At 36.4% G+C, this 15,423-nt stretch overlaps 1 protein-coding gene across 2 annotated transcripts in view; it reads right to left on the bottom strand.

Annotated features, from left to right (window-relative positions):
* Positions 1-899: 899 nt before the first annotated feature.
* LOC129718250 (uncharacterized) overlaps positions 900-15,423 on the bottom strand; it is an 84,372-nt gene continuing 69,848 nt past the window's right edge. For both annotated transcript variants that reach the window (XM_055668836.1, XM_055668846.1), the window contains 2 exons: positions 5,816-6,297; positions 900-5,708 (listed from right to left, as the gene is read on the bottom strand). In XM_055668836.1, the coding sequence (XP_055524811.1) occupies positions 3,415-5,708; positions 5,816-6,297 (2,776 nt within the window). In that variant the 3' untranslated portion in view covers positions 900-3,414. The remainder of the gene's footprint in view (positions 5,709-5,815; positions 6,298-15,423) is intronic.

Consider the following 15,423-nt stretch of genomic DNA (forward strand, 5'->3'; position numbering starts at 1 on the left):
AGAAGTATTACTTCTAAATTAAATTTAAAAGTACATTTAGCTTAAATATACAACAGCTAATCTAGAATATGTGAATAGTTAGAGTATTTGCTTTATTTAAATGAATAAGAAAAAATTCGCTAGGGGCAATAAAAACGCGTGGGGGAGCAAGACCCCCCCCCTGGCCCATTAGGTAGCTACGGGCCTGGTGGCGAGACGTGCTATGGGGTATGAAATCTGCATAAGTAAAAATTTGTAATGACTTAACTGGACTGGGGGCTAGCTGGCTCCCAGGATCCCTCGGAGGTTGAGCAACTAGTTCAGAAGAATCAGATGAGAACTTGTTACAGGCTGCGAAACTACGGTTCAGGGAAATTTCGTTGCTTTTGGTTTCCAAAAATTCGATGACGAATTGTGTTTCTCGAACTGCCGAAAATAGATCCCTTTCGGCCAGTTATTAGCATCAAAGGCAGCATCTTTCAACTGTAAGTCAATGCCGACTTTATAGGAAACAAAAGCGAGGGATTTAACAACAGCATCTTTCCTAACAAGCTTTTAAACGACAGGTTACGCATGTAGCCTATTAAGGACCATGATAACTTTATTTTGCGGTTATTGAACTTAAATTTGTCAAAGAAAAATGAGAAAACTAAAAAATATGAATAAAAAAACGTTTGTTCTGGCACATGTGCCAAAATTGTACTGTGCCAAAAACGAAACGTGCCAAAATCGAACGGGGTCTGTAACATATAAAAGCAGAAAATAGTCAAGTATGAGATAAAAGTCAACAGACTGTGTTTTTGGTATAATAAATCAATCAGTGTCATTATTTCTCAGATGCAAAAAAGAATTATTTGAAAAAGTTTATTATATTGTCGATTGCAAGAAAAAATAATATAATTGGAAATAAAACACCACAGTGTTAGATGATATTTTTATTTGATTGGTATTATCTTAAATGCTCTAACAGTTTTATTTTCTAGCAAAAATAAAAGCATATTTCCAAAATAACACTATATTTAGCAATCTAAATAATGTATATAATAGGTATACAGGAGTGAGCATATATTAGACAAATGTGTTTTCAAATTGACTTCCCAGCAACACATTCACAATATCCAGAGGTTTAAACCATTTATTGTGGTTTTTAGAGGTCCAGAAGTCAAGGTACTGTTACTGATAAGCTTTTATGAAATATGGTATATTTTTCCATATCTAAGCGATTGCCAAGAAGTAATAAAATTGACACCTTAGGTGTACTAGGCCTCTTCTTGTGATTTTTTTTTTGTGTTCTTCTGTATGTTTATATTTTTTGTGTTCATCTGTGTGTTTATCTTGATATATTTAGTATGTTTTCAATTACCGTCAATTTTGCACATGGTTAGAGGAATTAACAAATCAGGTAATACCATTTATGTATCCTAGTGTCTCAAATATCGAATATTGTCTTTCTATATGACTAAATCGGGTAGTATATGCATATAATGTCCCGTATGGAGTCTTTATAATCATTATCGATCGGTAATTTTCTACTTAAAAATTAAGTTCAGTTATAATTTTAAAAATCACACACAAGAAACTCATAAACAAAAAAAAAAAAATTTATTGTAATCACGGATGATTACGAATTAAAAAAAGATATTACCAACAATACACGAAACATTCCTTGCGAAATTCTTTTTATGGGCTCATTTCTAAAAAGAAGTTTGCACAACGGTTTCATGACATTTCTTTTGCAAAAACAAAGCATGTAATGAGCTCGGCATGTTTTACTCAGTCGTTACAAATTTTCAAATAAAACTAGAAATAGGACACCCAGAATATATGCTTCTTTAATTATCTACCGAATATGCATATTGGTCTTCCTATTAAGTAAGTTGTCTTTCGTAAATACATATATGTATCATCATAGATTTGCATGAATACAGTTTGAGCTTTTCGGTTGTATCGTCTGGGAACGTTCTTCGAAACATATAAAAACTATTAATCATATACAACGATAATGCTAGTTACTGAACTATAATTTGAGATACTGAAGTTATGGTACAATATTATTATCTTTTTTATTGTGCCGACCAAATTTATGTTTGACTGAATATCCTTGACAACCAGAGAAAGCATTGAAAAAATACTTACAAATTGAACAAATACTTTACTGTTTACAGGAAAATCACTTTGAAAAAGAGTTGAAACTGTATTTCTACGAAATCCTTGTCCATTATCTGTTCTACGCGAAAATCTACAAACAAGTAAGAAAGTTTAGTTTTAGAAAATGTTAGCCTATGTATTCGATCTACATTACTATGCATGCATATGATGCAGATCGACTCTATTTTCCACAGTACTTATTTCACTCAATCAGGGAAGTAAGCACCGTTATTGTCGAACAATTTAACTCATTGTATGTTGTTTCATAAACAAATATTTATGTGGTAATTTTTCATTACGCTACGATGTGATGCATGTTTAAAAATACCTTATGTGATATGGAGGCGCTAGACATTTTTGTCTATTTTCGCAAATGCTTTAAATGCAATAATTGAATATCATCGAACTTTAAACAGCTATCATTGTCACCGTTATCCTTTTGACGATACTAAAAACTATTTACATTTGAAGCAAGGTTGTTAATACGATAAATTATCGTCGATAATCGTCATCGCCGATATCGATAACGTCTGATATCGTTATTGACGATGGCGATAGCGTCTTCAAACATTACGTCATCGGCGATGACGATAGTCACCAAACGTTATCAGCTCGCTAACGTCTTTTGTATGTTTTGTCTGCTGTGGTTGCAATTGGATCAAAAAGTAGGCACTGGGTGAGGAAGCGTTTTGTCCCTTCGAGGGGTGGAGACGAAGCATCACTAGGCAACAGGAAAAAACTTTTCCTCGTTTGTTTATGTTTCGTTTCTCATCATGATAAGGAATGTCTCAGTTTTAATTTTTTCAAATTGTGAGACGCTTTTTGAAGCACGAATATGAATAGCAAGGTATGTGGCATTGTCAGATTTATGATTCAATTCCATCTGAATGATATATCTGATGATGCGAAAATTAGTATGGCAGTGGTTGTTCATAAACAAACGTTATCGATTCGATACCGTCCAGTAGCTATCGTCCTTGGCAATGACGATAATGTCTGAAGACGTTAGCGTCATCGTCGATAACGATAACAGACGGTATCGTCATCGGCGTTTACGATAACTTATCGATTAACAACCTTGATTTGAAGGTTTCATTAGTTTTAATTTGAAATCTGTATTAACTTTCCTATCATCAAAATTCTATAGCGTGAGTTTGACGATTTATTTATTTTTATAGGTAATTATCATTCTCATTATCTTTATTATTGTCTATTATATAATTTAAAAAAAAGGTTATTGTTTTTACTTAAAATTACATCACATGAAAACATAATTGATTGATACATTCATGTCATGTGCAAGTCGCCACGCAAAATTCTAGTGAAGGTTTTTTTGAACTGTTGATTAGCGAGAGCATAGCAAAATGGATTCATTGGACTGTTGGCATAGCATAAAAAGTAAGAAAACATGAACAAGTGTTCGTTGATGCATGGAGGGTCCGAACAAAATCCTACTACTAGCGCTAGCACATGATATGGAGTCCAGCAAGCAACGAATGCTCCTAGAATAAAAGATATTGTTCGAAATGCTTTACGGGCTCGATTTTCTGATTTAGATTTTTGTCGACCCATTCCTAAATGATCGGTTTTTTTGTTTCCTTTCAGTCTTTTACCGATCGAACGAATGAAATCCCGCTTACTGGAAGTGTGTCTTTCTAAACAAGGATTAGGAGCGATCGTTGTACCGCTTGGCGTATTATTAGTGGAGGACGATGCTTGCGTATGTATAGTAACGTTACTGTCAGGTGCATTAGGTTGCTGTAACGATACAGCCATTGCTGAACTAATGTTACTAGTTGTTTCGGTGGTAGGCGCCAGTTTTATTTCTGAGCCAATAACTGGAATGGTGTTCTTTGGTTCGAAAACTACCGCTGGAGCATCAGTGAATTGTGCATTTAACTTTGGACTCGTGGTTTCAGACTTAGCAGTTTGTTGCGAGGCGTGCTCTGCATTAGAATTGTTCATTGTAGGATTACTCAGAATGTTTACTACCCTGTCTGCATTTTGTGAGCCTATAGTGACCGTAGTACAGAAACTGTTCAATGTTTGAGTAGAATGAGTTAATGTTGTTTGTTCTAACTGACTAGTTGGTGAAAGCGGAAATACGTCCACTGATCTCAATAGAACGGTAGGAGAAGGTTGCTGCGATTGAGCAGTTGCTCGAATGAGAGCTTTTTGCAAAAGAGAAGGATTGGCTATGTTTTGTCCTACGCCGTGGGCAGTGGGCCTTGGTTGTAAAGTAAAGGCTGATGGCGGACTCTCATACTGCGGTGAAGCTACAATAACTGAGCTTTCGTCCATAAATCGAAGATCTTCACCGTCCATTCCAACTACTGCATCAAAGGTTGATTCTCCGTGACTTATAATGCTATGTGGCCTATCAGATTTGGACGGTGAGCCTTCAGAGATCTTTGACGTTTCTTGAAACCCATATGGAGGGGTGAGAATAGTATTATAAATCTCAGGCGCCCTCTCTGATTTAGCAATCACTAATGGCTCAATGTCTACAGGAGAAATAGGAGATTGTATTGGCGTAGGCTTCAGAGGAGGAACATGAGGTTTCGCGTATGTATTTTCTGCATCGATCAGGCTCATCTCAATAATTTTTGGCAATCCTTCAATTTTCGTTTGACTAATTGGCGATCTTTTAGATTTAGTAGCGTCGGACACAAGCTTTTCCGAAATGGCCTCATTGTATCTGTTAGACAAAACCGTTGCAGATGCTCCGACCAGCAAACCAGCCAAAGAGGTTCTTTTTTTGGTGATTATCGCGTCATCTTGATGTTGTTTAGCATGTGCCGAGCTTTCGTCATCTGAATCGAATGCTGGACTACTTGAACGCTCACTTTTATCTCCTTCTTTTTCGTCTTTCTTATTTTCATCACACTGTTCTTTAGTTGATTTAGGATCTGAACATTTATTACTGCACAATATGTCTTCTTTCTGGAGTTGTTTTGCAGCTAATGAAAGTACTGGAGGAATAATTTCGCTTGATGTGGATGTAACTGGTAGTGGTTTATCTTGGCTCAATAAAGTACTCTGAGTTTTGGAGATTCCAATCCCTCCCGTTTGACCTGCTAAACCAGTCATCGCGTTTCCCAACGCCACCATAGATTGCATTTTGCGCTGTTTAGCTTCACTCTTTTTCTGCATATCGTATGCTGTTTTGTAAATTCCTCCGTATAAAACAAACAGTATTACCAACGTAGTCCAATAGTAACCGATAATTAAGGCAGTGTTGAAAACAGGATCCTTCAAAAATTGTACAGCACATTCTCCAGGAAGCAGATCACGGTAACCCACAAAATGTTCCCAACCAAAAATAGAAATAAAAAATAATAAAGCTGGTATAATCCAAGTAATTGTCACCATCCAAATTACTTTATTTTTTGTGCGCCAGCTCCGATATTTGGCAGCAATTTTCACCGAACAGAAACGATCAATTGTGATAAGTAGAACCGTGTATTGTGACACCAAACATACAGTGTAATCCACGGATAGCCACAAATCGCACAGCAACGGACCTAGGTCCCAATAACCCATTAGAACATACACAGTGTAGAATGGCATTGATACAGTTCCTGTGAATGGAGAAAAATACTACAATATGAATAGTCCTTTCGTAACATAGCTAATGTTTAAAATTTGTGAAAACATTTGAAAAACACTTTTTGGAGTTTTTACTAACCTATCAGCATGTCAGTAGCTGCCAGGGACGCAATAAAGTAATTGCTAGGTTGTCGTATACTTCGATCAACAATAAATGCCAGAAGTACCAAAATGTTGCCACCTACGGTAAGAATTATACAAATCGCCAAGCATATCGCTATAAGTATCGTTTGCCACATCTCGAACGGAGGGAGTACGGGATCGAATCCATTGCCGCTTACATCTAGATATGTTCCATTATGCACGTTTCCAACCACGGTATTGTTATTCAAATATCTATAACTGTCGTTGCGCCACTCAAAAAAACTGTAATTGCTGCTCATAAACCAGTTACCAAAGTCGTGTTCTGTCGAATACTCGCTCGTTGGTCTATGTCTTGCATGTTCGTACAGCCGGTTATAAGAAGGAATACCGAGTATTGTTTGACATTCCGGGAAATTCAGAAGATTGTACCTTTTGTATAATTGTTTACATAACTTTTCTTGTTTTTTTTTTAGTTTCCTGTAATGTAAAAAGAGAGAAAAAAAGTTGATTTCCATCAGAAAAACAGCAAATCAAGAAAAATCTTTCAGTATATACTATATGATTTGCACCTCAATTTAGTGTAACGCAATTTGCGAAATATTTCAAATAAATCAAGGTTCTTTGCCAAAGTTTTTTACCAATGTTTTTTTTTTTAATGTTAATTAAAATATTACTATCAATTATAATAATTTTGGATTAAATCATTTAATTAAAACTTAGAATATTTGAATTTTTGATCATCAGTGGTTTTTATAATATGAGTGGATTTGTTCATTTTGTTCAATTAAAGTTGAGCAAAAGTTTTGTTTCCAAATACAAAGTTTCCGCAGTAACGCACAAATAGCAGTTTAGCACGAATACCGATGCAAAGTATTGAAGCTGATCTCTGGCAGCGCTCTGCAGTAGAGATGGTGTTTAATATTTGTTAAACCCGAACCCGATTTTTATTTCACCAAACTTGAACCCGACCCGTATCTTTACACTATAGCCTCTCAAAGGTTCTGAACGAATAAGAATAATTCGAAGGCGATTCGGAATTCGTTGGTACCTCGGCGAAGAAACTACAAACTTCTGATTTAAACCGTGATCGCGGTGTTGATAGGGATTTCGGCTACTGTTTCATATTTTTTTGTCACTGTATTTGCTGCTCTTTCTGAATTAAGGGTCAATTGCTCCAAAAACGATTTCTAGCGGTAAGACTATAGTTGATATTGCGGCTGATGTAGCCGTTAATACCTTTAACGAAGGCTTGTCGGGTCTGTTTGCTGTTTACGATGCTCTTGGGTTAACTGTTGGACTGAACATGTACGAGTTTTGCGTAGGATCGGACGCCAACCGCGTCAAAGTCGCTGAGCATTGCATGTCCGATATCGCGAAAGAGGATAGGCGCAGCCTTACATCAGAAAAAAAAAGGATGAAGAGGAAAATAAGGCCCTGGAAGGACAGCTTTACGGCACAGGGATAGCTGACTGAGGGTAAAAAAATATTAGGGGCTTTATTATTGCGATTCTTAAGATTTATAGCATTTTGAAACATTAAACACGCTTTTCTTAGAACCATGTCACCATGTCAACCATGTCAACCAGATCAGAGTTCTTTAAAAAATGAAGCAAGGCTGTCTCGCTAGAAGAGTCGTTTTGTAGTTCACTGGAGATGTTGGGATCAATGTTGAACATTTGTCGTTGTATTTGGTATTTGGGACAAAAACATATTACATGCTCAACAGATGCATGTACTCTGCAGACGTCACAATGAACCCGGCATTCCCCAGAGTCCATAGCGTAATCAAAACGGTTTTGTCCAGTTCTCAGTCTGGGCAGGTTTCGCCTTTCAATCCAGCTTTGCCGGTCCTTCCATTTTGTGACATCTCTTTTAAATTTTCCCGCGAACAAGTCTCTTTCTTGGAACCAGGATCTTGCCCATGCCTCTACTGTAATATTGTTTACCCATACCTTTGCGTCTTGTGCTGGAACATCCCTGGTGTACAGTGGTGCTCGTCGACCTAGAGTAGCAAGTTTATCAGCCGTCTCATTTACTTCTACACCGGCATGTCCGGGCACCCACATTTGCGTTACGTTGTATGTTATATAATTCCCAATTGCTTGGATCCATGGATGTTTTGGAGATGGGGATTGCAGAGCACTGATGCAGCTAGCCGAGTCTGTAACCACAACTGTGGGTACAGAGTTGTTGGAGGTTGTAGCGATAAATAGGGCCGCAGTTTCAACTGAGAAGACTAAGCACATTTTTGGTATCTGGTAGAAGTAGTATATGTTATTATCACAAATTCCGATTCCTACCCGGTCGTCCAATTTTGATTCATCCGTATAACGAATCACATGGCTTGGGTATTTAGTCCGAAGGTGTTCCTTGACGACGGAGGGTAACTCTGGGCTGTTTGATCTGGCTCGAAAGGTCTTTTTTTATGGTGCTGTCAACCGAAACGGATTTCATAGTCCAGTCGCAAGCTCCATACCAGTGGAACCTGGGGTGACATTGCGCATTTCGTTTCGAGGAACCGCCTGTGTATTCAGATGAAATACTCGAAATGTGTTGGGTGAAACTCAAACAGTAGTATATCAATCTGTTCTCTATTGTTTTCTCTGTCAGAACTTGTTTTCAGATTGTAAAACTAAGTTAGCAAACTTTAACAATCATCAATCAAAGTTACCAATCGAAGGACACTATTCCAATCACCCCGAACCTATTTTAAGCAGTTTCCATTTGTTTTGCAGGCGTTTTTTTTTCAGCACCCGAAGTGGCTTCTGAATGGCTGCAATATAGGTCGATTTGTTTCAATTGCAATTGTTCACGGATTTCTTTGTGATTAACGGTATTTCTTATATTCGTAAGACAGCTAGACAATCAAAGTTTTCGTTTCGATCATTGAAATTGTCGATATTGATCAAAATGCAGGAGTTTGAGGCCTGTTTTCTTCGACTGATTAAAATAGGCGCCAGTGCTCAAGCCGTTCCCTACCCTACAACATCTTGAAAATATTCTCACAAATTTTTATCAAGATCTGAGCAATAAGGAGAAAGTTATAGCGATTTGCAGCGCGCCTCGCCACGGCCGCATAAGCTAAACTTGAAACTTTATACGCGTTTATCTCGGAATGGTGTTTCGCAAAAAAGACTTTGCTGTGATCCTGATTGCGGGAAAACTACTGAACCGCTTTCCTTCATCTTTTTTTTTTTAATTTTCGTTATAAAATTCGCCGGTCCTTTAACTATCGCTATTTGATAAATACCGCTACATTTTGCCGCAAAAAAAATTAATGCAATTTTAGCGCTCAAAACATGCATTTTTTGGGAAAAACGTTCCCATTTGCACTGAATACAAAATACTCATGAAAGCGATCGTTCAAGGACATGGCACACTTTTAAACTAATGAAATAATATGAGTTTTTTGATTGCAGATGACCCGCTGAGCCTCTATCAGGATCAGCGCAAGCTTCTGCAGAAAAAGCGTTTCCGAGGAAACGGCCATTACTCCAGTAATAATTGGTATATCTCAAAATCAAACGTAACTTTTCGTTGTTAATAAACTGTAAATACCACTTTGATGCAAAAAAATGGTGCTATGCACTTGAAAATAAATTCAAACTTCCCTCATTTTTCTCGACCAAAAAGGTATCTAACCCCTTAATCCAATGATATATTATTTATATACTTTACAGCTCACATGTCCTTTAAAAAATCATAAATAAAGCCTTGTTTTTGAGCATTTGGTGGATATTACCCCTTAAACTAGCAGAGCAGTTCCAAAAAAAAATGTCCCAGTTCTAATATTTTATTTTTGCCATTCTTGATTCGGCTGAAACTTTACATAGACGTTTCTATGGGCGCAAAATGCTATTCTGTGCTATTAATTCTATTTTTTTAAAGTACGACTCACTTTTAAGAAGCTATTTAAAAAAGCTATGTTAAGAAGGTATTCATGATTAAAAATATCTTCAAAGCCAAAACGATTTGTTTGAACGGTGTATCGTGTCATGCAAAGTTGTAGATAATAATTTTGCCTTTCCGAAAAATATACACTTAAAAGAATTTTTTTTCCAAAGAAAAAGTTCAAATAAAGTTAAAAATTTATTATCAAAAAAAAGCTCATTTTTAAAAATCTTTTTATTTAGGAAAACTACAAAAGAAAATAAAAACATTAATGACTGTCCGATCATTTCGAAATAAAAAAAAAAACAAAAAGTTATAATTTTCTGAAAAGGGTGTGTTGCAGGGTATTTGTTTTGGAAAAAGAGTTTATTATTTATTACTTTGGGGTCATTCACAAATTACGTAACGGTTTAGGGGGATAGGGGGGTATCAAAATTTCTTACGAATGCTTACGAATAGGGAGAGGGGGACTCAAGATAATCTTACGTAAAATGGGAAAATTTAGAAAAACAAAAAAATTAACAAAACTAAAAAAAAATAAATTAGGCAAATTATTTCTCGCTATGATTCTAACAGCTGAACCTTGACAAAGCAGTAAATTCACCGTCGCTGAATGATTGACAAAGCAGTAAATTCACCGTCGCTGAACGGTTTTGTACTTTACTTCATTTCTAATTGATTTTTCATTTTATTTACTTAAACATGATATTACCTGAATCAACTTGTTTTGTTTTTATCCTCTACGAATACGCTATATGTAAACCGAATGTTTCATCTTCGAAAATATTTTTTTCCTTGAAGAAAAAATCTTACGTTAGATTCGTGGGGGGTAGGGGGGTAATACAAAATCTTACTAAGCCATATAATGGGGGGAGGGGTGGGGGGGTCGAAAATTTCGAAAAAAGTCCTTACATAATTTATGAATGACGCCTTTGCCGAAGACACTGTGCCAATCAAACAAACCGTCACCAATAGAGATAGAGTTTTATATTAACTTTTTTTTTAAATAAAAAAAATAGAGTGTGTACTTTTTCGGTAAGCCAGAATTATTGTCTACAATTTTGCCAAAGACGTCACACCGATCAAACAAACCTATGCCCATAGAAACATCTATGCAACATTTCCACCAAATAAAAAATGGTCAATTAGATTGGTTGCTTGTTTTTGTGGAATTGCACAGCATCTTACCTCGAGACCAGCTGGGAGGTTCTGTTTCTCTAATTATAGCGTTATTTCAAAAGTTTTCATCAATTTCTTACCACAAATTGAGAGATTATAATACTGCCTAGCTTGCTATGCAGAGAGTATCATGACAAATGTTAAAATAATTTAGTTATTGATCAACGAGAAGAAAAAACAAAGAGAGTCTTTTAATGATAGTTTTGAAAAAAAAAAGTTTCGAAAAGTTACGCGTGAAGTGTGCTTTTGTCACAGTCAGAGTCAGAAGACTTTTTCAAAATTCAAAAACCAAGTATATTTGGTTCCATTTGGGGCTCCAACCTATCCGCAATAGATTCTAAGTCAATTGACTTTGTCTCCACTTGGTGCATTACATTTCAAACATGTATGAGTAGTGCCGGCGACAGGCATATTTTCGTCGGAAGTAACCTGTTGTATCGAGTTTAAATACTCAACTGAATTAAGTAAACAAATACAGAAAAATATTTGAGGCGTAAGTGGGATACGACAACATTTCGCAGAGGTCTTTCCATACAAATTTGGAATGTAATCCGCCAAGCAGAGGTAACATCGAGAAATTCAGAATTTTTGGGGCCCCGTATGGAACAAAAAAAATTGATTTTAGCTTTGTGCTATTTTTTTGTTATAATATAACGACGCCTCACTCTAAAGTATGCGAAAACAAGGACTTGTTGTTTTTTTCGCAATCAAAAGCTATAGCATATACAATAATTTATTCATTGTTATGTGTTTTTAACGAGCACAGTTAATAAAGCCATGATATTTATATTTTGAAAACTTCTACCAACGTTAATTAATTTGTACCTTTCACTTTCATCGAAACAAAATAATGACATGTAAATAACTATAACTGGAAAGGATCTGTTGTTGTTTGACAATCATGATCGGGAATTTAACGTTACGAATGAACTTAGTGGTTCACCAAATCTATACTTCTATGCTGAGCCGAGCGTAACAGTGCACCGTATTACGATGTGCACCAGATTGAAGTGCACCTGTCTGCCTGCATTTAATTAAAATTTAATCAACAAGTTTTCTCACTCTATCACACAACTGCGCTTCACACGGTCTCTTTGGATCGAATGTAATACACGTTTGGCTCAGGGTAGTCACAAAAATGAACAATCTGATATTCAGTCGATCTAATCTGAAAAAGTACAAAACATTACTTAATTATTCCTCAATTTGTTTGTTTTGAACACATAGTCAATAATTCCAAGACGTCCGTGTTTATAAGGACTCGAATAACGATTATGAGCCCTATATGAAACCAAGCAATTACACATCCTCCCTATGTCATCCACATAGCAAGAGTGGGTATACGCGTAAAACGTAAAGTTGTTAAAACAGACCATTTAATTGAATGAAAAGCTTCATCGGGTCGTTTCCAGTATTAGGCTATTTGTACACAGAATACAAAGTATATCGCATTTGAGCAACTACTTCTTTACCATGTACCGATAGATATCACAACGATGAATTTATTTCAAAATTATTGCCCGATAAAACATGACTACACTAACGCAACGCAAGATTATACAATACAAATATTTTTTGAATCCTTGTTCTGACATCATTATCATTAGTTTGTCTAAGAGGCCATCCACATACCACGTGGACAGCTTTGGGGGGGGAGGGGTTGGCTAATGTCCACAGTTCATACATTTTTTTTACAATTTATATGGGCAGTTGTCCACGGAGGGGGAGGGGGGGGGTCAAAATCGTTGAAAATCTGTCCACGTGGTATTTGGATGGCCCCTAACTAAGTTGACCCGAATATACTATACTAGCAGGAAACACAACATCTGCATTTCCTTTCCACCTCTAGAGCGATGGGAAATTTGTTAATAGGATTTTAATTTAATTTTGGCTTCTGGCTTCGACAACCATCGTGATAAAGTCTGGAAATTACATGATTTTGATTATTTTTCGGTTTAACTATTAAACCACAGATGAGCTAAAACATCGCGCTTGTCCACTTAAATTGTGATGGTTACTCAAAGGTGCGCAAAACCTTATTTCCCTTCACCTAGCAGTATATATAAACCTGTCTTATGCTCCTTTAAGACAACTTTCATATACAAACAGACAATTTTCGTAGACAAAACATTGAGAAAAAAGTCAATTTTACCCCGTTCCACGGTACAGGTCGGACTCGATTATCCGGAGACTCGTTTATCCGGATCTCGATTATCCGGAATTCGATTATTTGGAATTTCAGACTCGATTATCCGTTTCAATTTTTATTTCGAAATTTTGTCTGGCATTTTTTTTGTGGACCCCACTGCGACCAGTAGTTGTTCGATCTATTGTGGCATTGTCCGGACGTTTTTGCTGTTTGCACATTTCTGTTTTTTTTTTACCATTTTGCAGTGCTACTTATTGAGAAGTAACCTGCTCCGTGTTATAGTGCTTTTTGTCTTCTCCTTCAGACTTAGTAACCTACTACCTTCCTTATCGACCTTATCATATCGTCCTGCAGGCTATCACTCTAAAAGCATATAACGTGCTATAGTCTATGATATTATCGAAGCTTTAGATCAGTGGTTATTAAGTCTGGAGGGAAGTTATTGTCCTGTTTGTCTTCTCATTCAGATTTAGTAACCTACTTTCTTCCTTATCGATTCTATCATATCCTCCTGCAAGCTTTCACTCTAAGCGTAGACGTGCTATAGTCTATGATATTATCGAAGCTTTAGACGAGAGGTTATTAAATCTGGAGAGAAGATTTTGTGTGGAAGAGCCTGAGAATAAACCCATACTTAAAGTCCTTTTTGCGAACGAATGGTTTGGTTCTACTAAGATTCGAACCTATCACCATTCGCTTGTCAAAGCGGACTCTGTTACCTTGCGGCTACGAAGCTTGTCTGGCATATTTGTTACCATTTAACCCGTGAAGACCCGGGACGGAACTTGTTGTTTGAAAATGCTCGTTCTCATCACTGGAACGGCCGATTTGGGAAAACTTGGTATTTTATTCAAGAAGAACAGTTGTTCTAAGTTTTGGTTAAGATGCCACCCCTCTGGACCTCTCCCCGTTCTCGTGAGACGCAAATATGTCTGTGTTTTTTTTTCTAATTTTTCAAACAGATTGAGTAAACAGTGGGAATTTTCATACGTATCAATTGCTCCATGTATCAAATCATGTCAGGTGGATGAAATATGGTATGTAAGAGTGAATTTCGGAGTTTCCTAATTATTTCAGTACAAAATCACAAAACTACGTATTTTCATAAAAAATCAAATAAGAAAATCGTTCTTCAAATTTCAAGCTCTACATTTTTGCGGTAAGGTCTCCTGAATCACTACGCGATGAAATATTTATTTTGGCATGCAAATATTTTGAGAAAAACGAGTTTAAATTTACCAAAGCACGTATTTTCACGGAAACCTGATTTTCTCAGTCTCTCACAGTAGGTTTCAACTTGATTCTTCAATTTTCAAGCTCTATATTTTTAGAGTAACTTCTTCTGAATTCAACGATGCTGAAAGATTTATTCTACCATGCACAGATTTAGAGATGAACGAGTTTGAATTCACTAAAGTACGAGTTCTAATGAAAACTTGATTTTCTCTAAATCTGTGCATGCTAGAAAAAATCTTTCACCATCTTTGGATTCAGAAGACGTTACTCTAAAAATATAGAGCTTGAAAATTGAAGAGCTCCCAAATCGGCCGTTCAAGTGCTGAAAACAAGCATTTTCAAAAAACAAGTTCCGTCCCAGGTCTTTACGGGTTAAGTCCTTCCGGCATGTTTGGGAAATGTTCGAATTAAGTGAAAATAATCAATGTCCGATTTTTTTTTGCTTTTCAAGATTTTACCCCTTCTTGCCTCAGAAATAACTTCTGGTTACGCTACTGCGTCATACAAGTAAACAAAGAATTGAAATATTTATTTTATGCTCGTTAATCGCAAAATTTCATTATTTTTCGTGTGATTCGATTATCCGGGAAACTCGATTATCCGGAATGAAAAATTTTTCGATAATCCGGATAATCGAGTCCGACCTGTACTTGTTGGTTTTACCCCTTCTTGCCTCAGAAATAACTTCTGGTTACGCTACTGCGTCATACAAGTAAACAAAGAATTGAAATATTTATTTTATGCTCGTTAATCGCAAAATTTCATTATTTTTCGTGTGATTCGATTATCCGGGAAACTCGATTATCCGGAATGAAAATTTTTTCGATAATCCGGATAATCGAGTCCGACCTGTACTTGTTGGTTTCAAAACTTACTAAAAACTTCAATTTTAAGATATTTATGAACGTTACGGTATATCGAGGTTGCCGTATATATATTTATATATTGATAGAATGGTAATGTCATTCGTTGTTTTGCTTTCGTCTCGATTAGACGCAAATTGTTTATCTCCGTTTGAGTTCGCAAAAAAACAATACACGAGTTATCGTACGGGTGTTTTTTTTTTTTTTGTCGATTAGTTCTTGTGCTGCGCGATAACAATAGCCTGTTATATATCGGCAGAAACATCTGCACACTGGTAGGGGCAG

The sequence above is a fragment of the Wyeomyia smithii genome, chromosome 1 (genome assembly GCF_029784165.1).
Source record: "Wyeomyia smithii strain HCP4-BCI-WySm-NY-G18 chromosome 1, ASM2978416v1, whole genome shotgun sequence".
In the NCBI taxonomy this organism is placed as follows: Eukaryota; Metazoa; Arthropoda; class Insecta; order Diptera; family Culicidae; genus Wyeomyia; species Wyeomyia smithii.